The 24,866-nt window shown below is 40.9% G+C and overlaps 1 protein-coding gene across 2 annotated transcripts in view; it reads right to left on the reverse strand.

Annotated features, from left to right (window-relative positions):
* Positions 1 to 24,866, reverse strand: part of LOC115224251 (sarcoplasmic/endoplasmic reticulum calcium ATPase 1) — a 129,149-nt gene that overhangs the window by 60,066 nt on the left and 44,217 nt on the right. For both annotated transcript variants that reach the window (XM_029795055.2, XM_029795056.2), the window contains exons 4-9: positions 18,482 to 18,586; positions 6,221 to 6,359; positions 3,766 to 3,846; positions 3,128 to 3,213; positions 1,709 to 1,775; positions 579 to 667 (exon numbers count right to left, since the gene is read on the reverse strand). In XM_029795055.2, the coding sequence (XP_029650915.1) occupies positions 579 to 667; positions 1,709 to 1,775; positions 3,128 to 3,213; positions 3,766 to 3,846; positions 6,221 to 6,359; positions 18,482 to 18,586 (567 nt within the window). The remainder of the gene's footprint in view (positions 1 to 578; positions 668 to 1,708; positions 1,776 to 3,127; positions 3,214 to 3,765; positions 3,847 to 6,220; positions 6,360 to 18,481; positions 18,587 to 24,866) is intronic.

Here is a 24,866-nt window from a genome sequence, read left to right on the forward strand (position 1 = left end):
TATAGTGATAGGATGTGAATTGAGACACATTTGGCGGCTACTTCAAGCAGACTGCCCAGTTGGTTTGCCCAATAAGATGTTTAGCTTCAAGTTGGCTTCAACCAATTAAAAGCTTTGTAGTTTTTATCATTCCTTCCCAAAGTTAAGCTGTTGTGCATTTAGCACAATATTATTCATGTATCCCTCTGTTTTTTTAAACGATATGCAATTTGAGGGGAATTTGATTGCTATTTCTAACATTTTAAGCGACCACTTACAGAATCCCCATGTTAGCTTGTCCAATACATTGGCTAGTAGAGGAAAGCTGTTGGCATGGGCGTCTAACTTGGATTAGACATAATACAGTTAAAGCAGAAAGAAACATTAAAATAACTAAGAGAGAAAATAATTTTTGTACATCCTCCCAGTATTACAGGTACTAGCTATTATCAGAGTAGTTTGCTTGTGGTCTGTGTCTCTCTTTAAACAAAAGATCATATAACCCTAATACTTTTCGCCCCCATAAAGGGTTGGCCTTTAACTCTAGTTCCTGTTGCATTAAGAAAACGTGAGCAGTATTTCCTATCGGTGCAGTTTACCTTGGAAAGTTGGTTGGAGAATTCATCGAGTTTCTGTTGCAGAGGGGTCTTTTCTGTTTCAGTATCCATCATTTCATTTCTGATTTTACCTAAAAGACAAAGAAAAAAAAAAGGTTAATAAGTTACACACACAGGCATATAATGAAATAAGAATGGACAGTTCAAAACATCACTATGTATGTTTCAATAGCATGGCCAATCAGCAACACAAAAATTACGTAATATTACATAACTCCATATTACTGCATAACCACACCATTTCATCAGGCAAATGAACTTAATAACACCTCCATAACACTAAATTAATTGTGAAGATATTTTTGATCTCTACTACATTTATAGATAATGCATCCATGGCCAAATGGTTAAGAAGTTTACTTCACAATGCTAATTTCACTGTGGAACATCTTGGACAAGTGTCTTTTATTGTAGCCCCAGAGTGATCAAAACTGAGTAGATTTGGTTAATAGAAACTAAAAGAGACCTGTCGTGAACGGATGTATGCATACATACACACACACACCTCTGCATATATTCAAGCATGTTACTGGTACCTTGCCTTGACATCCCATGAAAGTTGTATAACAGCTTCACCTTCATACAATTGGTGTCTATTTCTAATCTTCCATGAAAACATGTCTGGCCTTGAGGAAACATTACCTTACTAGGAAACAAGTGAGGGCCATAGAAAAACTGTCTCAATGAATTTTGCCAGACCAATGTGATTATGGAAAAGTAAATGTTAAAATGACACTATATATATATATATAAATTTTAGTTAGGGGATATTATGTACGAGTATCACTTTTGGTTAGATCTGGTCCCTTTTCACATGTCCATCATCATAACCCTTGCAGTACTCCCTTTTTTATCCTTTTCTCTGATGTCAAATGCATTAAGAGCTAATATTTTGGGTGGGACAAGGTGGTTGGTGTTAGGAAGCGCATCCAGTCATAAAAACCATGCCAAAACAGACACGGAGGCTTGGCGCAGTCCTCGAGTTCACCAACTCCTGTTGAGCTGTTCACCCCATGCCAACATGGAAAACCGGATGTTAAACCGAATGAGTCATGAGAGATACACTGTGTAGTTCATGGTTCTGAGAATCTTTGAATGAAAGTCCTACTTACCGATTTCTGTGCTTAGTCCAGTTCCAATGACAAGTCCACGGCATTTTCCGGCAGCAATATTGGTACCCTGAATTGATGAGATAGAAGGATACAAAACAATTACACAGTTGTGAAAATTATTCCAAATGATGTGAAATAAGAGCAAACACTCTGGCATCGTCACTTGCATCTTTTTACCAAGATACCCCCACTCACCCATTCTTATATAAAAGTGGGGTAACCATGTATTTTCTCTAAAGCAAGACACCCCTGATTGTTCCTGTCAATAAAAATCACTTCTACATCATTTCAAATATCCCCATCACAACTTGGTCAAGAAGGCCTTTCCCTTTCCTGTTTTGGCAACCTCACTAGTGCCAGTGGCACAAAAAAAAACAGTACATAATAAAGTGGTTGGGGTTAGGAAGGGCATCCATCTATCCATAGAAACCATACCAAAGCTGACATGGACCATACCAAGGTACAGTAGAGCCCCTTATCACAAGCCAATGAGGGAGTCTCTTTCTGGTGGGTTGACCTGTGAGGAAAAACAGCCTAATCCCTTTAATATTGTACTGTCTTGAGACAAACTGGAAATAACACTTTAAATAATCAAAGTTCCAAATACTCCAGAATGAGCTTTAATCAGATTAAGCCTACTCAATCAGTTTCACCTAGGGTTAAGCAACAGTATCTCAAGGCACATACAATTTACAAAATGTAAATAGTGAACTGAAGTGGGTAATGTACCTCAAAGGGTCATAATGAAAGTGTGGAGGTGCAATGGCCCAGTGGTTAGGGCAGCGGACTCGCGGTCATAGGATCGCGGTTTCGATTCCCAGACCGAGCGTTGTGAGTGTTTATTGAGCGAAAACGCCTAAAAGCTCCACGAGGCTCCGGCAGGGGATGGTGGTGATCCCTGCTGTACTCTTTCACCACAACTTTCTCTCACTCTTACTTCCTGTTTCTGTTGTACCTGTATTTCAAGGGGCCAGCCTTGTCACTCTCTGTGTCACACTGAATATCCCCGAGAACTACGTTAAGGGTGCACGTGTCTGTGGAGTGGTCAGCCACTTACATGTTAATTTCACGAGCAGGCTGTTCCGTTGATTCGGATCAACCGGAACCCTCATCGTCGTAACCGACGGAGTGCTTCCATCCATAATGAAAGTAACCCTTCAGTATCAACATTGCAGACATGGCTGTGTCACACTGAGATATTTACTTATCCTTATTTCCCTTAATTGAAAATAGATAAGGGTCAGTGACAGGAAAGGCATCCAACTTTAAGAAAAAAAAACAATGCCTTAATATACACACTTAATCCATGCTAGCATGGAAAGCTGAAAGTAAATACCAAATGATTATAATCTTTGAGAAACTAAAGTCACCACACACACACACACACACACACACACACACACACGAACTGTTACTTACAGAGAAAAGGATGTTTTTCTTGTCCTGGTTGACAGCTCTTGGGTCAGGAATAGGGTCTGTGTGTTTGATTACACTGACACTCTCTCCTGTAAACAGAAAGCAAACACCACAACAGGAGTTAGAATAACATTTAACAATGAGAACACACACACACACACACACATTGGGATATAATGTACATTCAACAGATGTACTAAACACATAATATACATGGGCACACACACAATACACATACATTTAACAGATAACACACACACACACACATATATATATACACATACACACACATTTAACAGAGATAACACACATATACACATCTAACAGAGCTAACACACGCATATACACACATTTAACAGATAACACACACATAATATATACACACATTTAACAGAGATAATACACACACATACACACACAGATATAATATACGCAGGCACATACAGATATACACACATTAACCCGTAATAACACAAATATAATTACACACATCTCCACACACACACAAAGTTTTAAGTTATTTCTTTAGACTTTACATCTTTCACAGACAAAGAGGGGGAGACAGAGAGAAGTGAATGAAGAGTACAGTTACTAGAGAGAGAGAGAGAGAGAGAGAGAGAAAGAGAGAGAGACTGACTTACCGGTAAGAATAGCTTGATCAATTCTGAGAGTTGTGGAGAAAATTTTGATAATACGGATGTCAGCGGGTACTTGGTCACCAACTGTGGAGAAAGAGAGGGAAACAGAGTTAGACAAAGATTGATATGAACTAGCAAGAGTACTGGGTATATGGTTCCAGGGTTAGTACTGCACAAAGGCTACCAGGAGTACAGAGTCTCACTGAATATACTCCACAAAGGTACTGAGAGTACATGGTTTCGCTGAAGAAACTCCACAAAGGTACCAAGAGTACAGTCTCACAGAAGATACTCTGCAAAGGACCAGGAGTGAGTATAATATGAGGCACTTTTTAAAGTTTTCTCTAATTGCATGAAAGTTTCCAGTGCAAACAAATGAAGCAGGGTTTCCAAGTTCAAATTTCACTAAGATTGAGTTTGCTATTCATATCCCAGGAAGAGTGAGAAAAATAATTTACCAGTCAAATGCTCAATTATCATTATAACTGAGTATTGCCTCCCTGAAAATTTTATCTCAGTTTTCTTCTGCTAGAAATTATTAATATTGTTATGCAAAATGCTTAGCGGCATTTTGTCCGTCTTTATGTTCCGAGTTCAAATGCCCCTGAGGTCAGCTCTGCCTTTTATTTTTTGGGAATTGATGAAATAAGTACCAGTTGAGCACTGGGGTTGATGTAAACAACTTACCCGCCCACTGCCTCCGAAACTGCTGGCCTTGTGCCAAAATTTTAAGCCATTATTATCGTTGTTGTTATAAATAAGGTAACAAGCTGACAGAACTGTTCAAATTCCACATTGACTTCACCTTTCATCTTTTCAGGGTTGATAAAATACAATTCTAATTAAGTACTGGGGGGGGGGGGGGGGTCAGTGTAATCAACTAACCCTCTCCTAAATTTGCTAGTCTTGTACCAAAATTTGAAACATTATTATTATTATTATTCAGGCAATGGGCTGGCAGAATCATTAGCATGCTGGGAAAAATGCTTAGCAACATTTCGTCCATTGTTACATTCTGAGTTCAAATTCTATCAAGGTTGACTTTGCTTTCCATACATTCAGGGTTGATTAAATAAGTATCAGTTACACATAGGGGTCAATGTAATTGACTTACCCCCTCCCACCAAATTTCAGGCCTTGTGCCTATAGCAGAAAGGATTATGTTGATGATTATTATCGTCATATTATTGGTAGACTGACAGACTTGTTAGAAAGTCAGACAGAATGCATTGCTGTATTTGTTCTGGCTCTTAACAATCTGAGTTCAATTCTTACCAAATTCAACTTTGACTTTCATCCTCCAGAGCAAAACATCTGCTTTTCATCCCACCTCAGATTAAAACATTACAAATTCTGCTGCCAGGCAACAGATGTATTCAATCCTAAAACTATAGATTTCTTATCCGACTACATTTTCCAGCTTGTGTAAAGAAGTGTGGAGGGGGGTAGGTGGAGTAAGTTGTACAAAAATACTGGAGAGAAAGGATGTATATTCTAAGGCTGGGCTAAGATGCTAAATACCTTGGCACTAACTCTGGGATTGATTATGCTTGTGCTTGGGGGTGGGGTACACTTAATCCACCACCCACTTTGACATCAAAAATACCTGGCCCTCTGTCCAATCTGTGACAAGCATTTAGAGCAGCTTTATCTCATAGGGGTGGAATAGGGGTGAAGGCACATGGCCTAGCGGTTGGTGGTGGGGATTGCACTCACGATTGCTAGATTATGGTTTCAATTCCTGGACCAGATATTGTGTTATGTTCTTGAGCAAAACAAGCAAAAGACTTCACCTCCCCTTGCTCTGTAATCATGCACCTGTACAGGTAATGTCAATTTGATGGAGGGAGTGAGTTAATGTACAGTGTAAGCACTTGATCACTATAAAAGAACTTATCTGCACAGGTTGTTCAGCAAAGAAACTGTGGAACCCTAATCTGTCATTTATGACAAGAGAGACCCCCATGTTATCTCTCTATATATAAACGGCAGTTTGTCTGTGTGTGTTTCTGTGTGTCTGTTTGCTTGTACCCTCACCTTGACCACGGCTTTCAACCGATTCTGATGAAACTTGACACACACATAGCCCAATGTCATAATTCAAAACTAACGCAGCGAAAATTTTGAAAAGTTCCCCCAGTTCTGAAAAAAATCGATAAATTCGACATGGGGTCGAGAATCAGAAACACAAACCACAGACTGTCTAGGGGACGCAACTCGACCTTTTTAACTAAAAAAATTTACCATTTTTTTTCCATTTTTGGGCTATAACTCTAAAAATGCTTTATAGTTATTTCCCTTACAAACCCGAGCAACGCCGGGCGATACTGCTAGTTTGGACATAAAACACAAGATATTGATGACAATGACTATGGTGCCTGCTTCCAATTTCTTCCAACGTTTCCAGTACGAGACCTTGTCAATTCCTATTAAAACAATAAAGGGAAAAACATCTTACCTGAGACATCAACAATATCTCCAGGGACCAAGTTACTGGCACGGATTTTCTGCACTCCCTTGTAGTTTTGTCGTACCACTTTAGCAATTTCTGGCTCATATTCTTTAAGAGCTTCAATCGCACTTTCAGCATTTCTTTCCTGAAAGTCAATGGAGAAAAAGAAGAAAAAAAATTATTACACGGTGAAGCTATTAAGCCAGAGCCAATACTGAACAACATGTAGCTACCATATTTGACACTTGCCTAAGGTGTCACACAGTAGGACTGAACCTGAAACCATGTGGTTGCAAAGCAAGTTTCTTAACCAAATAGCCAGACCTGTGGCCATTTTTAAAACAATAGCCAATAAAATAAATCTATTTGGCCAATGCTGAGCTGAGTCAAAATACAGCTACAATCAGCCCCCCAGCAAGAAAATAAATTAGTAGACAGAAGTGGGGGGGAGACAATTTTTTAAATATAGTAAAAAAAAAAAAAAAAAGGAATTGGGGAGAGGTAACAATGGAGTTTAAAACATGTGTCGTATCCAGTGTCTCACAAATTCAAAGCTTATGTAACAGTTGATCTATCGCAGAGGTACAAAGCCAGAAATACCAGGGAGAGTGGGACATGCGGGGGGGGGGGGGATTTGGAATGAGGGTGTATAGTCAACTATATCAATCCTACATATTAGGTTGTCAGATAAATTTGTTTATTTTTATTTTTCTACTTGGCATTCTGTTGTCGCAGGTGTGAAAAGAGGTGAAGTTTATTCAAATTTCGAAAACAATGAACAAAAGTTGTGGAGGAACTACAGAAGAAAACAAAAAAAAAAAACCGAAAAGAAAAGAAACACCCCATAAAATACTGCAATAAAAATATTTTGTGTGTTATTCAAATTACACTGGGAAACATTAAAATAAACGAACAAATTAATCCGACAACCCAACAGCTGAGTGGTACTATATCCAACTGGACTGAACCTTAATGTTACCCTCATCGAAATCGAATTGAACCAGCCAGGATCCCTGGTCTGGTGGTACGTAAAAAGCACTATCCGACTCGTGGCCGATGCCAGCGCCGCCTCGACTTGCTTCCGTGCCGGTGGCACATAAAATACACCAATCCGACCGTGGCCGTTGCCAGCCTCGCCTGGCACCTGTGCAGGTGGCACGTAAAAAGCACCCACTACACTCACGGAGTGGTTGGCGTTAGGAAGGGCATCCAGCTGTAGAAACATTGCCAGATAAGACTGGAGCAGCCTTCTGGCTTCCCAGATCCCCGGTCGAACCGTCTAACCCATGCTAGCATGGAGAACGGACGTTAAACGACGATGATGATGATGATGATGAATGAGATCTGAACTCAAAACAGCCACAGAGAAGCTCCCACTTTATAATAATTACTAACATAGGTACAAACAGATTTTGGCGTGGACGAAGAGGTTGCAGATTGGGGAGGTGGAGGAGTTACAAATTTAAACCGAATTTCAGTTTAACTGGTTTCGGCACTTCACTGGTACTTTATTGATCTTGGATGGGGACGAAGGACTGAAGTAACCCTAGTAAGATCTGAACCCAGAATGAAACCATTACTGTAAAGCATTTCACCTGCTACCCTACCAGCTAATTAGTTAACCGATAACACATTAGTATTATTGGTTAATTAATTACTAATGACTGTTTGTAACACAGGCACCAAGGCCAGAAACTTTGCGGGTGGAGAATAGCTGGCCATATGGATAGAACCCAGCACCGCGAATGGTACCATTATCTTCTTGACTTCACATGGATGAAGGGCAAATGGAAGAAGATGACCTACACAAGATTTGAACTCAAAATGTAGATATGATGAAACCAAATACTGCAAAGTATTTCCTCTGCTACTGTACCTGCCAATCAACCAATACTACTTATAAAACCACCACCAATAATAATAATAGTAATAATAAAATCTTTGAAGTTGTTGATAACATGCCAAGTTATGAATCTCCTTGGATTCTGAAGAGAGAAAGAAGAGAGGTAATTATGCTTAATATCCTTTTATCTCCAGGAGGGTGGTAAAGGAGTGGGGGAGGGGAGTCATTTCACCTTATGCGATGAAAAAAAAAAAGAAAAACAAAGAAAGAAAGCAGGGTGGAAATAATAACGAATAAACAGATTTAGTAAGCACCCCACTAGGTTTTTTTTTTACTTTTATTTCTATTTTTTTTTTACACTCACCCACCTGCCTACCTACCCTAACGGGCTAAAATCATACCTGTGCCCCAGAATGGCTCTCCAGATACCCTGGCACATTCCCAACTCAGATGTTCAGTGGTGGTGGTGGTGGGTGGTGATGGTGCACACGGAATGCTACCCCTCGCATCACATTGCACCCCCCACCCCACCCGTACAACTATCTCGTTAACCACACCTTAGCACCAACTCCCTCTGTACCCTCACCTTCCTTTATCTTCTCGCCACTGTAGCATATCATCCACCCTGTTAGCACCACCCCCACCCCAAGTTCTTGCAGCAGCAGAAGATGAAGAAGAAGACGACGACGACGACGACGATGATGATGAAAAACACCGAAGAAAGAAAGAAAGACGTCAGGCTGATTGTGTTGTGCGAAGAACAAGAATAGCCATATATGTATGTATCAAAGTAAACAGAGGCTTTCTCATTTCAAAGAGAAGTGGGGGTGGGGTGGATGGTGCAGGGAAATGGTTTGATTGGAGGCTCTAACAGCAGCAACAACAACAACAGCAGCAGAAACAAAGAGAAATGATCCTATCTTGAAAAAAGAGATAGGAGGTGAGCAGGTAGGGAGGCGAGATGATGGGTAGGTAGGAGGTGAGCAAGTAGAAAATGCAGAACAGCTTGGAATAGCTCCACACTTCGTGTCTTAGTTCACCAAGAAAATGTAGCCAAGATAACAACCAAAATAAATAAATACATGAACTAAAAAAAAATAACAGCCTCCCCATCCAGTTCTTCCAGGTGAGCCTCTCCTCCTCCTCCTCCTCCAATCTGAAGAGTGAAGGGCAGAGGTGGGTAAAAGGAGTTTAGGTTACATACAGTTACCTTCAAAAATATATACTGCAACACACACAGGGCTAGCTAGATAGAGACTGTTGCGTGTGACAGAGCTAGAGAGGGAGGGGGAGAGAGAGATGAGGGGGATGGATAAGAAAAAGGGTAAGTTAAAGATAAAGGAAGAAGGGGTGGATGTATATGGGAGGGTGCGTGGAATCTAGTAAACAAATTTCTTGAAGTACAAAAGTACAAGCTGACAGAGAAAATAAATATATCGCCACCGTCTTGCCATCACCAGTCAGTTGGGGATATAACGGTGTGGGAGGATGGATGGATGGATGAAGGCAGGGGGTAAATGAATGGGGTGGGGAGGAGTAGAAGTTTTCCATGATTCATCATCAACATTTAGTCTATAGACCTTTATATTCAGAGTTTGAATCTCTCCAAGGTCACTTGTCTTTCACTTTCCTAAGGTCGATGCAACAAAATACCAGTGGTATACTGATGTCAATCTAGTCACCTGTACTGAATTTGTGGCCTTGTGGCACTCCATTGATTACGATGACAATGAGGGCTCCAGTTGATCCGATCAATGGAACAGCCTGCTCATAAAATTAATGTGCAAGTGGCCGAGCGCTCCACAGACTTGTGTACCCTTAACGTAGTTCTCAGGGAGATTCAGCATGGGACAGAATGGGACAGGGTTGGCCCCTTTGAATTACAGGTACAACTCGTTTTTGCCAGCTGAGTGGACAGGAGTAATGTGAAATAAAGTGTCTTGCTTAAGGACACATTGAACTCATGACTATACGATTGTATGCTGAACACCCTAACTATTAAGCCACGTGCTTTGTGGCCTTGTGTCTATCCTAGAAATCCTCATTATCATTGTGAAGAATTCAAATCTTGCCAAGGTAAACCATAGTATTCCATTCAAGTACAGAGATGTGATATAATCAATGAATAACCCCTGTATTCAAAAATTATTAACCTGCCTTGTAGGGACTCTCTAAGTCAGTGGTTCCCAACCTGTGATCTGCAAAGGTAGTACTGGGGGACCATGAACTAAATTTAAAATTTCATATAAGAATAAGCATATTAAAAGGGGTCTGTGGGAAAACTCATTTAAATAAAAGGGGTCCTTGGTAGTGAAAAGGTTGGGAACCACTGTTCTAAGTCAATGTTGTCTATGCAGTGGAACTGAACCTGAAACCATGAGGCACAGCTGTGTGGTTAAGACACTTGTCCAAGGTGCTGTACACTGTGATTGAACCCAAAACTACATTGTAAAGCTACATTTTTTTTTCAAAATTTACTTTACATCCATTCTATATTAGCACAGGATAGGTGAATACATTACTGAGACATTGTTGTAACAGCTGGATGACCTTGCTGGTTAGGGTGTTGCACTCACAATCGCGAGGTTGTGGTTTCAATTCCTAGATCGGGTGGTGTGTTGTGTTCTTGAGCAAATCACTTCATCTCACGATCTGGGGTCACTTCGACACCTGGTGCATGGCACACCGTGGTCCTGCTCAGGCAACGTCGATTTGCTAGAAACAATGAGCTAAAGTACAGCACACACATTTGATCACTAAACAAATCATTTGTGCAGATCTTTTGGTAAAAGAGCTGAACGCTCACACGTTGTCTCCGACGGGAGAGTCTGCCATACGAGAGAGAGAGAGAGAGAGAGAGAGAAAGAGTGATACACAGCGAAGCCAAGAAACAATGACCAAACCACAGATGATATACAACAAGATTGATATCAAGTAATTCTAATTTTGGTACAAGGCCAGATTGATATCTAATAATATTGTTACAAACTAATGATTTCTTAGAGACAAAGGCCTCGAATTTGGTGGAGGGGGGTGGGGCGAAGAGCTGGAACAAAAGCTTTTGTCCATATAACGAAATGTAGAATAACACAGTAAAAGTAAAAATAGAAGTTTAATATGTGTATACTGTTTAAGCTGAGGTCAGTCTTGTTTGTGCAGACGTGTTCTTCAATGCATTCCGGTAGTGACCATCCCATCTTTTTCTTAAACAGTTTGTTTAGGACTACATCAACGAATGCGTTTTTTTTTAACCCTTTATCATTTAAGATTATTCTCTGAAATGAAATGTTTGTTTATTCATGTTGTTTTGAATTGATCACGCATCGTCTTGTAGCTTTGAGATTTCCATGTGGTTGTTTAATTTTGGAATGAGATTGTTGGCTAGGCGAGAGAAGCCAGACAAGGCTGGCTAGAATATTTGAGCCAGGTATGGCCAGTTTAAATGCTCAAGTGTTAATAGGTAGGAAGGATGGGATTTGGTTGCTATTTCTAGCAGGTCAATCGAAAGGTGGTTGTTTAATTTTAGAATGAGATTGTTGGCTAGGTGAGAGAAGCCAGACAAGGCTGGCTAGAATATTTGAGCCAGGTATGGCCAGTTTAAATGCTCAAGTGTTAATAGGTAGGAAAGATGGGATTTGGTTGCTATTTCTAGCAGGTCAATCGAAAGGTGGTTATTTAATTTTAGAATGAGATTGTTGGCTAGGTGAGAAAAGCCAGACAAGGCTGGCTAGAATATTTGAGCCAGGTATGGCCAGTTTAAATGCTCAAGTGTTAATAAGTAGGAAGGATGGGATTTGGTTGCTATTTCTAGCAGGTCAATCGAAAGGTGGTTGTTTAATTTTAGAATGAGATTGTTGGCTAGGTGAGAGAAGCCAGACAAGGCTGGCTAGAATATTTGAGCCAGGTATGGCCAGTTTAAATGCTCAAGTGTTAATAGGTAGGAAGGATGGGATTTGGTTGCTATTTCTAGCAGGTCAATCGAAAGGTGGTTGTTTAATTTTAGAATGAAATTGTTGGCTAGGTGAGAGAAGCCAGACCTGGCTGGTTGGAATATAAAACAGGTAGACTATTTGAGCCAGGTATGGCTAGTTTAAATGCTTAAGTGTTAATAGGTAGGAAGGATGGGATTTGGTTGCTATTTCTAGCAGGTCAATCGAAAGGCTTCATCATGTCTACAATGGCTATCAAAATGTAAATTGTCTTAGTTCCAATACACCATCTCAGTTCAAACCACCTGCTAATCAAGTCGAATGCAATGATAATAGTAATAATAATACTAATAATAACAATAATAATAATAATAATAATAATAATTTATTTGCTACAGGTGTATATGTGACAGAGGTGGGGGAGAGACAAGGAAGGGGAAGAGAGGGGGAGAGACAGAGGGTGAGGAGAGAGAGAATATTTGTGTTTACTATTAAAATGTATCCTGTAAGGCAACTGCCAAGTACAATAGACAACAATGACACGGGGAGAGAGAGAGAGAGAGAGACGTCATCCAAGAATTAGTAGAAAGAAACATTCTGTGATAGCTGTCTACATTCTTGCAGCAGTAGTAGTAGCAGCAGCAGCAGCAGCAGTAGTAGTCGTAGTAGTATTTGTAGTTTGTAAAAAGCTTTTGATATTCAAGCGAGAACAGTTGTTACATACTGATTATTGTATAATTATATTTGGAGAGGACACAGCATATAATTTTGCTTGTGTGTGTGCGTGTGGGTGGGTATATAGGGAATATATATATCTTCCCTTAGTCTTGTTTAATCTTTTGCAGGTGCTTGTCAGCCATTGTACTGTGGCCATTCTGGGGCACAAGTTTTCTAAACTGTGTTCAATTATTGTTGAAGCCAGTACTAGTTTCGGGTTTGGTTGGATGGAAAGGAAATCAGTGTGGATGTAGAGTAGGGATATTTGAATGAATGAATATATATATATATATATATATATATATATATATATATATATATATATATATAAATAGTATCATATACAGATCGTTGAATAAGAAAATAACAGAGGGAAAATATAATCAATGAGAGAGCGAGGGAAAGCACAGAGAGAGAGAGAGAGAGAGAGAGAAAGCAGAGAGTGAGAGCACAAGAAAAAGAGAGAAAAAGAGCGCGAGAAAACGAGTGGGAGAGAGAGCACAGGAAAGGGAGAGAGAGAACAAGAGAGAGAGAAAGAGACCAAGAGAAAGAGAGCAAGAGAGAGAGAGAGAGACCAAAAGAAAGAGAGCGAGAGAGAGAGAGCGAGAGAGGGAGAGAGCAAGAGAGAGGAAGAGAGCAAGAGAGAGGAAGAGAGCAAGAGAGAGGGAGAGAGCAAGAGAGAGGGAGAGAGCAAGAGAGAGGGAGAGAGCAAGAGAGAGGAGAGAGCAAGAGAGAGCGAGAGAGAGAGAGAGAGCAAGAGAGAGAGGGAGAGAGCAAGAGAGAGAGAGAGAGAGCAAGAGAGGGAGAGAGCAAGAGAGGGAGAGAGCAGAGAGAGAGAGAGAGCAAGAGAGAGAGAGAGAGAGATAGAGCAAGAAAGCGAGAGAGAAGGTGAGAATGAGAGCAGGTGGAATGTAAAATTACAAACAACCAGAAACAACTGGGAATGGGTGTCTTCTGGGAGGTGGTGGAGGTGGTGGTTAAACTGGATATTGGAAGGGGAGTGTGAGGAGGAGAATGAGAGATTGGAGGAGAGGGGGTGTACGTTAAGAGAAAGCCAACAGAAAAACCAGCAGAAAGTCAGATCAGGGAAAATCCACAACAAAGAGATGCCGCAGCAGCTACTGATGCAGCCGCTGCAACAGCTATTGCTGCAGCATCAACAGCTGTTGTTGCTGCTGCTGCAGCATTTAATAGGGGAGCCTCAGATGGAAGCTGCTCGACCCGCTAGAAATAGCAGCCAAACCAGTCTCAAAACCCACAGCCAACCATTCAAAAAGAAAAGTAAAAAAAAAAAAAGGGGTCATATGTGTGTGTGTGGTGTGTGTGTGTGTGTGTGTGTCATGTGTGTGTGTTTGTAAGGCTACGTTGTCCTGTGTTTGAATATTAAGACGAATAATCATGGCATCATGGCTGTAATTCTTTTGACCTGTAAGCCTGCTCAATCAAGCCTGACCTAGGGCTAAACCAGGACAACCAACAGAAACTACATTGGGCACCACCAATGCAACCACCAACACCACCATCAAAGCTACTTTACTACTACTACTACTACTACCACCACCACCAATGACAACCATCACCACTACTACTACTACCCCCACAATCACAGCTACCACTACCAACACTACCTGTACCACAATAATCATGGCTACTACCACCACTGTTACTACTAATGACCATTGTACCACTACAACAATAGCCACCACTGCACCTGCTACAACAACTACTATTACCACTAGTATGAATATGACCAGCACCACGACGACTACAGCCATTACAGCAATCACTACTATCCCCAGAACAACAACAACAATCACCGCTGCTGCTACTGCTATCGCTACTACAATTATTGTGACCATTACAACAACCACGACTACTGCTGCTGCTGCTGCTGCTACTACTACTACTACCACCGCCGCCGTCATTTTCACCACATCCACCACCATCACCAGAATTGGTAGACAGTAATACAAAGCATTTGCAGCAATGATGAAGAGCGACTGTTTGTAGTAAACAGCAAAAACCCCTCCCGACATAAGTAGTTCAGTCGTTGATGTTGACAATCAATGTCGGAGGACATTGAGGGGCGGTGGTGCCAACGACAACGACGATGATGGTGGCGGCGGCGGTGGTGGTCATTGATTGAATGATTGATTGATTGATCTGGCACTCAAACAAGTACCTCCATTCTCTCTAGCATCGTCGTCGTCATTGCCACCAATAATAATAATAATATAATAATAATAATATTAATTAATTCTTGTTTTATTGGCCACAAGGCTCTAATATAAATCAAAAACATTGTAAGGACAAAGGCAGGACGAAAAGTACAAAGGGTTTTGTTCAAAAAGAAAGGTCCGTGTAAAAGGCAGGACGAAAAGTACAAAGGGTTTTGTCCAAAAAGAAAGGTCCGTGTAAAAGGCAGGACGAAAAGTACAAAGGGTCTTGTCCAAAAAGAAAGGTCCGTGTAAACATTAACAGCCCAAAATATAAATAAGCTCCCAATAGGGGGGAGGCGCTTTGAAAGGTTACACGTGGAAAAACCCATAAAAGCCACAGGAGCCTGGTCAAAAGGGGGTAGAGAGCCCCTTCTCCTTATATAATAATAATAATAATGACAATGGCAGTGTAATTAGCATCAACATTATTACATCACCAACACCACAAGCTGCCATAGTGTAAGCTTGGCTTAGCTTAGCTCACATTGATGTTATCAACAGTAACAAACAGTAAACATTGCCAGTGCCTCCACTGCTGCCATCAGTGGTGGTGACCACATATACCACTATTAAGAACTGTATGCAATAAGCTTTAGAATAATAGCTAACCCTTTTCCACCACACACCTTCATCATCATCGTCATCATCATCATCATCATCAATGTGATCTTGCAGAATAATTGGGTTGAATTTACTCCCTGTACTTTATTTTTAATTTTCTATTTTTTTTTCCTTTTTGGTGTGGGGGGGGGTGAGAGTTACATAATGATAGTGCTAGAATAATGAAGGGGGGGAGAAAGGGAAGAGCAAGGAGAGGGAAAGGGGAGAACAAGGGAAGGGGAGGGGAAGGAGAGAGAGGCAGGGGAGAGCAAGGAGATAAGGGGAGGAGAGCAAGGAGAGAGGGGGAATGAGGAGAGCAAGGAGAGAATGGGATGAGGAGAGCAAGGAGAGAGGGGGAATGAGGAGAGCAAGGAGAGAGAGGGTGAATGAGGAGAGCAAGGAGAGCGGAAGGAGGAGAGCAAGGAGAGGGGGAAGGAGGAGAGCAGGGAGAGGGGGGAGAAAGGAAGGAGGAAAGAGAAAGGGGAGAAGGAAAGAGGGTGACCAAGGAGAGAGGGGAAGAGAAGGAGAGAAAAAGAGGAAGAACAAGAGGTGTGAGGAAAGAGGGAGAGGAGACGTTTCTAGAATTTAGTCTGTTGTTGGTTTACAATGTTCACACTGATGTTTTGATATTTGGTATTGTAGCTGTAGTCAAGCTTCTATAGCAGAGACTGAGACAAACAGACAGTATTCGAGGAAGATTTATTTTGCTTTTTGTCTAACTCCAAGTCAACCCCAGCTGAATAATCTATAGCAAAAGGGGTTCTTGTCCTTGTGGGGTCAAGACTAGATTAAGTAGCACAGCCCTTTCTTTTATGCTTCTTTTTCTCTTCTTAAGACAATAAGGTATGTGACTTGAAGATTTGGCTGTTTGTAATAGTAGTAGTGGTAGTAAATTAGCCAGGTATAGCTATGTGGTTAAGATGTTGACTCCCTAATGAAAGGGTTTCAGGTTCAGTCCCACTGCAGTGTACCTTGGACAGTCAGGTGCCTACGAGAGTTCATGGCTAACAAAAGCCTTGTAAGGATTTGGTAGATGGAAACTGAAATGGAAAAACTGTGTTGTGTGTGTGTGATATGAGTATTAACATCATTCTGAGACAGAGATACGTGCAGGTATTGCACACAGCTGTAAAAAACAGAAACACGCTGGTTAGGTGTATTAAAAATACTCAAATTTTCTCAATATTTTGCTGTTTCCTAACTTGCCTCAATAGCTTATGGCATAGATGGAAACATAGGTGAAACATGCTTTGAGCTATAGTGACAATGAGAACTGCATCAGGACTGGTCCTTCTCTTTATGGTCAGGAGATACTTCAGCTCCTAACAGTTAACTTTCTAGAAACCTCAGGTAAGGGCCAAATTGGAGTAAACATTGCTCTCGTACCTGGAATGGTGCAGCTGTCACATACATGCATTGCATCCAGAAAAGGGGCCACTGACTGATTGGCATGAAGTCACTCACAGACATGCTCCAACCACTTAGGCCCACAGATGAATGGTTTCTTTTCAATCCCTGATTTTTCTGCTGCTGCTATAATGGTCTTGGTTTCTGGGAGCTGAATGGGGTCATGCCATTCTTTTCACATAGACTCTTGTGCACCTCATCTCCTTTTGCCCTTGTTGTGTCCAGCCCTTCTGTTTCCAATAAGCTTCACATAACCACTAAACCCAGTACAGCCGTCCAAGAACATTGGTCCCTTGGAAATCACCAACCTGCTCATATCTCTCTTAGAGGATTTTTGACTTACAAAGGTTCAAGAGAAACATTAATGACATCAATCTCAGAGAGTGTAAGGGACGAGGGCGCTGCAAAGGTCTTGGACACTATCCATTCCTCTTGACCCAGCAAATAAAAAGAAAAATAATGTAAAACAGAAAACCATTCAGTGTTGGATTTCTCCCCAAGACAAATATCTGAAGCTGATGTCATGCAGAATCAGACAAGGTTAGTTTAAAAAAACCTCAACAAAAGACAAGGCTTGTGGTTAAGAAGACTGCTTTGCAACCTCATGAGCTCGGGTTCAGTCCCATTGTGCAGCACCTTGGGAAAGTGTCTACAAAAGCTCGAGGATGACCAATGCCTTGCGAATGACTCTGGCCAGTAGAAACTCTAGAAGTCCATTGCATGCGAGTGAGTACATAAATATAAGTTTAAAAAAGAACAATGCACAAACAAATGGAAAACAGACACAGAAGGTCATCAGTTATCAGCCAGAGGGTCTGTTTCCCATTTGTGCATTTATGTTTTTTTAACCTACTAATTAGTGGAAAGCTATGTACCCTTAATTACATATATATACATATATATTTGTGTGTGTATACTCATATATATATAGGCACAGGAGTGGCTGTGTGGTAAGTAGCTTGCTTACAACCACATGGTTTCGGGTTCGATCCCACTGCGTGGCACCTTGGGCAAGTGTCTTCTACTATAGCCTCGGGCCGACCAAAGCCTTGTGAGTCGATTTGGTAGACGGAAACTGAAAGAAGCACGTCGTATATATATATATATATATTATATATATATATATGCATGTGTGTGTTTGTCCCCCCTAGCATTGCTTGACAACCAATGCTGGTGTGTTTATGTCCCCGTTACTTAGCGGTTCGGCAAAAGAGACCGACAGAATAAGTACTGGGCTTACAAAAGAATAAGTCCCGGGGTCGAGTTGCTCGATTAAAGGCGGTGCTCCAGCATGGCCGCAGTCAAATGACTGAAACAAGTAAAAGAGTATATGAAGTGCATCTTTGTGTTTGTCCCCCACCACAGCTCGACAACAGGTGTTGGTTTGTTTTCAGCCCTATAACTAAGCTGTGTGGCAAGAGGCTGCCATTTTAAGTACCAGATTTAAAATATGCACTGAGGGACAGTTTGGCTAGGACTCGCCAAGGTAGTGCACCAGCTAGGCCGCAGTCCAATGACTGAAACAAAAGAGAAAAGGATAAAACAAACTTACCTGCCATACACCAACAACAGCATTGCACACCAAAATTGTAAGGATGACGAAAGGTTCAACAAATGCAGTGATCTGATCATCATTTTCTTCAAACCAAGCCAAAATCTGGAAGAAAGAGGGGAAACAGCAAATTAGGAAAGATTTCACATTTTAAGTCAATGCATTACTTTCCAGTAATGTTGGAAATAAGTTGAAATTCACTGCTTGCTGAAAGAAACGCAAGCTGAGGTGGTTTGGGAATGTCATCCGCTCATCAGGGATAGCCAGAAGAGTTGACAGAGGTAGAGGCAGAGAGAGAAAGAAGAACCTGTGTGAGTGGACAGGCCTAAAGATGAGAGACACTGTACGAGAGACCGAAGACAAAGACAGGCAGAGAGATTGGTCGCAAGGTCACCAGTGATGCCCCAATGGTCAGCCAGACTGTGGGATACTTAATGTAATGTAAAAAAGTCATTAGGTTAGATACAAGATGACACCCCAATAAAGAAAAGGGCTTTCTCTTAAAACAACCATTAAACATAATTAGGTGCAGTCATGGCTGTATCATAAGGTCTGGAGTTCGATTCCTAGTGGCGTGTTGTGTCCTTGAGCAAGACACTTTATTTCACGTTGCTCCAGTCCACTTAATTGGCAAAAATGAGTAGCACCTGTATTTCAAAAAGGTCAGCCTTGTTACATTGTATCATGCTGAATCTCCCTCCAAACTACATCAAGAGTACATGTGTCTGAGGAGTACTCGGCCACTTGCAAGTTAATTTCATGAGCAGGCTGTTCTGTTGATCAGATCAGCTGGAACCTTTGTCCTCGTAACTGACAGAGTGCTAGCTTAAGTGATAACCTAATACAATAGGCATAAAACGGCAAGAATAAGTGTAATTTAAAAACAGGTAGAATTGATGGACGATCAAACAAAAGGCCTTATGCTCATTAGTTATGATTCTTTATGTTCCGAGTTCAAATCTAGATGATGTCTATTTTGCCCTTCCTGAGCACAACATAATCAATGGTTCTACACTCCACTAAAACTTCTGGCTTCCTACATATGTAAGCAATCATTATTACAGTAATTAGAACGAAAACTTTAGCTCGTTACCATGGAAGTTAAATGTATGTAAACAGTGAAGATTACACACAAGTAATCAACAGAGTTGCTAGGTGACTAAATATCAATAGACTTAATTAGCAATTGTTAAACTAAGTCAAAGTAGCAGCAGATTATTATCATTATTGCAGACTCGTTAACATGCCAGACTAAATGCTTAACTGCATTTCGTTCATCTTTGTGTTTTAAGTTCAAACTCCACTGAGGTTGACTTTCTCTTTCATCCTTTCGAGGTCGATGAAGTAAGTAGCAGCTGACCACTGGGTTCAATGTAATCAAATCAGCTCCTCCTCCTCCCTACAAAATTTCAGGCCTTGTGCCTATAGATGAAAGGATCATCATCATCATCATTAGGTGGTGAGCTGGCAGAATCGTTAGTGCACCAAACAAAATGCTTTGTGGCATTTCTTCCAACACAAAATTCCGAGTTCAAACTCCACTAAGGCCAACTTTGTTGTCACCCTTTTAGGGTTGATAAAAGTAACAGTTCAGCACTGGTGTAAACAACCTGCCCTTCCCCTTAAAATCTTCTAGCCATCTGTCAGAATCTGAAACCATTATTATCATCATTATTACAGAGGAGTGTGTGTGAGTGAAAATGGTTCCCTATACGTCCTCAGTGTTTATTGTTCCTGTGCATCAGTCACATTCAAAGACTACTTTCTTTGTTAACCTTCCTGCAATTTCACTGAACCTCTTATGTGCCCATAGCATACGTTGGGCACACCATCTGGAATTCCTACCTACTCCAAAATCAATTCCTCTGACCCCTTAACATCCCTTCTAGCCCTTCACTAATCACTATGCCCAGCTCTTCCAGCACATTGCCTCTCGAATTCCATATTTCTGCAAGGGCTGACATACAAAATTTCAAGAAGAACATTAAAGGCATCAATATCACTGCTCTTGCAAGACCTGCAAAGGCCATGGGCACACCTCTTCCTCCAGACCCAGCAAAAATAAGTCTCCTCTATAGCCTTTGCTCTTCCCAACCACATAGGAAAACTGAAAGGCTGAACCAATTATCTGTCCTAAAATAACTGCTCTTGTCCTTTCATAATGTATACCTCAGAGCAAAACTCCACTCTAAATTCAATGAAAAGCTTCAACCCATAGTCCTGTCCCTATTTTCATCTATATCATTTACATTGTAAAGTGAGTCCCTCTAGACCTTGCTACGTTTGAGTCGAAGTCGGTTACCCAGTTTCATTGGCATGTAAGGGACCGAAATCACAACAATACCTCTGAATGGGATGCCAGTCCATCACAAGGTTTAGTCATTCACACGGGGACACACACTCGTGGTCTTCGTCGTACTCAGACTTACTCCCCGGCAATAAACCAGCCGCACTCGTGCTCGATACCGAGAACTCGCCAAATTCACTCTATAATTTCTGACTTTTTAACAGGTGTGCACATAAAAACAGTTGGCATAAGGTATTCCCACAGAGAGACAAGTGTCATTTACGAAGGTCAGCAATTGTGTTTGTATGACCTTACATATATAACCAAACATACCAATTGTTTAGCCATAGGTCATTCCTGACTAAGATGGCCTATGATCAAAGGCATTCCAACCATGACTATTTAGTCTAACTAGGAACATTTGGGATTACATTAATGTCCTTCCCATTTTGCGTGAACCAGAGCAATGTGAAATGAAGGTGTTTTTGCTCGAGAATTCAACGCACTGCCCAGCCTGGGATTGTGAGAGCAACACTCTCACCACTAGGCCACATAGCCCTCACTGTCATTTATATATGATCTGCCTGTCTACATCAACACAGCCAATGTCTATTTGACATGTGGCCAGCCATAGATGAGTAAACCAAGGGTTTAAAAACCTTGTTAATTATATTTGAAAACCAAGACCGCCAAACAATATATCTAATCATTTAACATTCAGATTACTCTGTCAAATTATTTATTCTCATTGCTTTGAATTAATCACACATTATCTCATAGTTTTGAAATTTTGATGAGGCAACATTAAATTTTAAAAATGATATTGTAGGCTAAGTTGTAGGCGCAGGAGTGGCTGTGTGGTAAGTAGCTTGCTAACCAACCACATGGTTCCGGGTTCAGTCCCACTGCATGGCATCTTGGGCAAGTGTCTTCTGCTATAGCCCCAGGCAGACCAATGCCTTGTGAGTGGATTTGGTAGACAGAAACTGAAAGAAGCCTGTCGTATATATATATATGTATGTGTGTGTGTGTTTGTCCCCCTAGCATTGCTTGACAACCGATGCTGGTGTGTTTACGTCTCCGTCACTTAGCGGTTCGGCAAAAGAGACCGATAGAATAAGTACTGGGCTTACAAAGAATAAGTCCCGGGGTCGATTTGTTCGACTAAAGGCGGTGCTCCAGCATGGCCGCAGTCAAATGACTGAAACAAGTAAAAGAGTAAAAAAGTGTGAGAGGTCAGATGCAGCTAGTTAAACCTTTTAGCATTCAGATTACTCTGTGAAAATTTAATGATTATTTATTCACATTGTTTTGAATTAATCCTGCATTATCTTGTAGCTTTAAGACTGATGTGGTAACTTACTTAATTTTTTAGAATGCCATTGTAGGGTAGGTGTAATGGGTCAGATCTGGCCAGTCTGAACATAGAACAAAGCAGAATATTCGGGCCTGATATTGCTGGTTGAAATGCTGAAGGGTTAATGAAGGTTATTCTATTTTAGAAAAACAAATTACTGAATCTAAGGATGCACCATTTGAAAAGGAATCGGTTCAGATTATTTCGAAATTCCAGAGTTTTTGCAAATGCTACCATAATTTCTCTTGGTGTGTTCCAAATGGTATGTGTACCCCACTGGTGTTGAGGTGTATGATTAGTGGAACCAGATGCAATATTTTCTTAATAGCCATTTTATTGACTGTAGAATGGATGTAGGCAGTGCTGATTGTCCACAAGTGCACAGAATACAACACCAAGGTTGTAGAATATAATAGGGAGGAAGAGTGTGAAGAGGAGGAGGAGGAAAGAAAGGAGAAAAGGGAGAGAGAACAGAACAGAAGGAGTAAAGGAGAGAGAGAGAGAATAGAAGAATTAAAGAGAGAAAAAAAGAGTAAGAGGTGAGAGAGAGGGAGGGAGGAGTACAGAAGGAGGAAAACGGAGAGGAAAGAGAGCAGAGAAGTAAAGGGAGGGAAGTGAGTGTGCGTGTGCTTAAATAAATAAATAAATAAATAAATAAGTGGCTATTTTGATGATAGATCACCATGGAGATATATGACATCAACCTAGACCACTTCCTCATATCTGACCTTTCTAACATGCTGCATGGTATCCCCCCATATATAATGTATAGGAGAAGGAAAGGAAGTGAGGAAGAAGGGAGGGAGGGGAGAGAGAGAGAGAGAGAGGCTATAGAACAGCAGCAGCGATGATTATGTTTAATCACTCGTACATCATGACACCAGAATGCCAATAAATGTATTCCTGTCTCTTGAGATGAAAAATCTTTTGGTTTACAAGTGGTCTACAACACTATGGCATAGCAGTGTTACAGCAATGGAAATAAAGCAGTAAATAGATTACACACACACACACATATATATATATATATATATATATATATATATATACACACACACACACCTTCCAGCTGAGCAATACCTTATAAGCGAAAATTTGGTAGCTAGAAACCAGAAAAGGTGTTGTGTGTGTATGTTTGTATGTATGTATATATATATATACACACACATACACACACACATACATACATACATACATACACACACACACACACACACCTATCTATCTATAAGTGCACACACTACTGCAAAACTTACAAGATCATAGAACAGACTAGTGGGTCACACTCGTGATTGGCAGCTAAACGTGTGATGTTTGACACACATTAAATGCAGAGAAAGAGGTATTGTAAAATTGTATGTATCCAATGAGACCTAGAAACAAGCTATAATTTCTGACATTTTAACAGGTGTGCACATAAAAACAGTTGGCATAAGGTATTCCCACAGAGAGACAAGTGTCATTTACGAAGGTCAGCAATTGTGTTTGTATCACCTTACATATATAACCAAACACACCAAATTGTTTAGCCATAGGTCATTCCTGACTAAGGTGGCCTATGATCAAAGGCATTCCAACCATGACTATTTAGTCTATCTAGGAACATTTGGGATTACATTAATGTCCTTCCCATTTTGCTTTAACCCTTTAGTGTTCAGATTATCCTATCAAACATAATGCTTATTGATTCCCATTGATTTGAATTAATCATGCATTATCTCATATCTTCAAGATCTTGATGGTGTAATTACTTAATGTAGAATAACATTGTAGGGTAGGTGTGAGGGCCTGGATCTGGTCAGTTTGAACATAAAACAGATTAACTATTTTGGCCAGATATGGCCGGTTTAAATACTAAAGGGTTAAAGCAGAGCATGATTTCAGGGTGACTTAACTGCTATTTCTAGCAAGCTGAGCAAGAGTTTCAAAGGTCCCCCTCAGTCTGTTGTTTGACTCAAGTCTCCTATTTCATGACTGAAAAGTTAGAATTGAAGAAAATACAACAGTTGTTAATAGGGAGAGCATCCGTTGGGTTGTCAAAGTGCCGGTGAATCAACCAAGATGCGGATGAAAATGCTATCAGACATCTTGAGATGACCAACTTGGAGATTAGTGGGAAGTTGCCAACTTTAAGGTGTAAAGTAACCAAAGATTGCTTCACAAGAAACATACCCATAATCATCATCATCATTTAACGTCTGTCTCCATACTTGCATGAGTTGGACAGTTTGACAAGGGGCTGGCTAGTCAGAGAGCTGTACCAAGCTCCATTTGTCCACCATGGTATGGTTTCTACAGCTGGATGCCCTTCCTAATGCCAACCACTTTACAGAGTGTACTGGGTGCGTTTCAAGTAGCACCAGCAAGGTCTGCTCTGGTGTGGTTTTTATGGCTGGATGCCTTTCCTAATGCCAACCACTTTACAGAGTGTACTGGGTGCTTTTCAATTGGCACCAGCACAGGTGCTTTTTACGTGGCACCAATACCAGCAGGGTCAGCAAGAAATATGGTTCACAGTCATAGGTTTCAGAGCTCAAGCCAAAAACACTGCACCTTAAGCAACTATCCTCCATCACAGTGTTCGGTTGACTTGACCCTTAAGCGAAACAGAAGGGACAGAAATTATGAAGAAGCCCATCTGAAAGTTTGGACGTACTTAAGTGACTAACTTAACCCAGGGTTTCTCATAGGGGTTGCAGTGGTTGGGTGAGGAGGAATGCTCTCCTTGGTAATGCCTGTGA

The sequence above is a fragment of the Octopus sinensis genome, linkage group LG25 (genome assembly GCF_006345805.1).
Source record: "Octopus sinensis linkage group LG25, ASM634580v1, whole genome shotgun sequence".
NCBI lineage: Eukaryota > Metazoa > Mollusca > Cephalopoda > Octopoda > Octopodidae > Octopus > Octopus sinensis.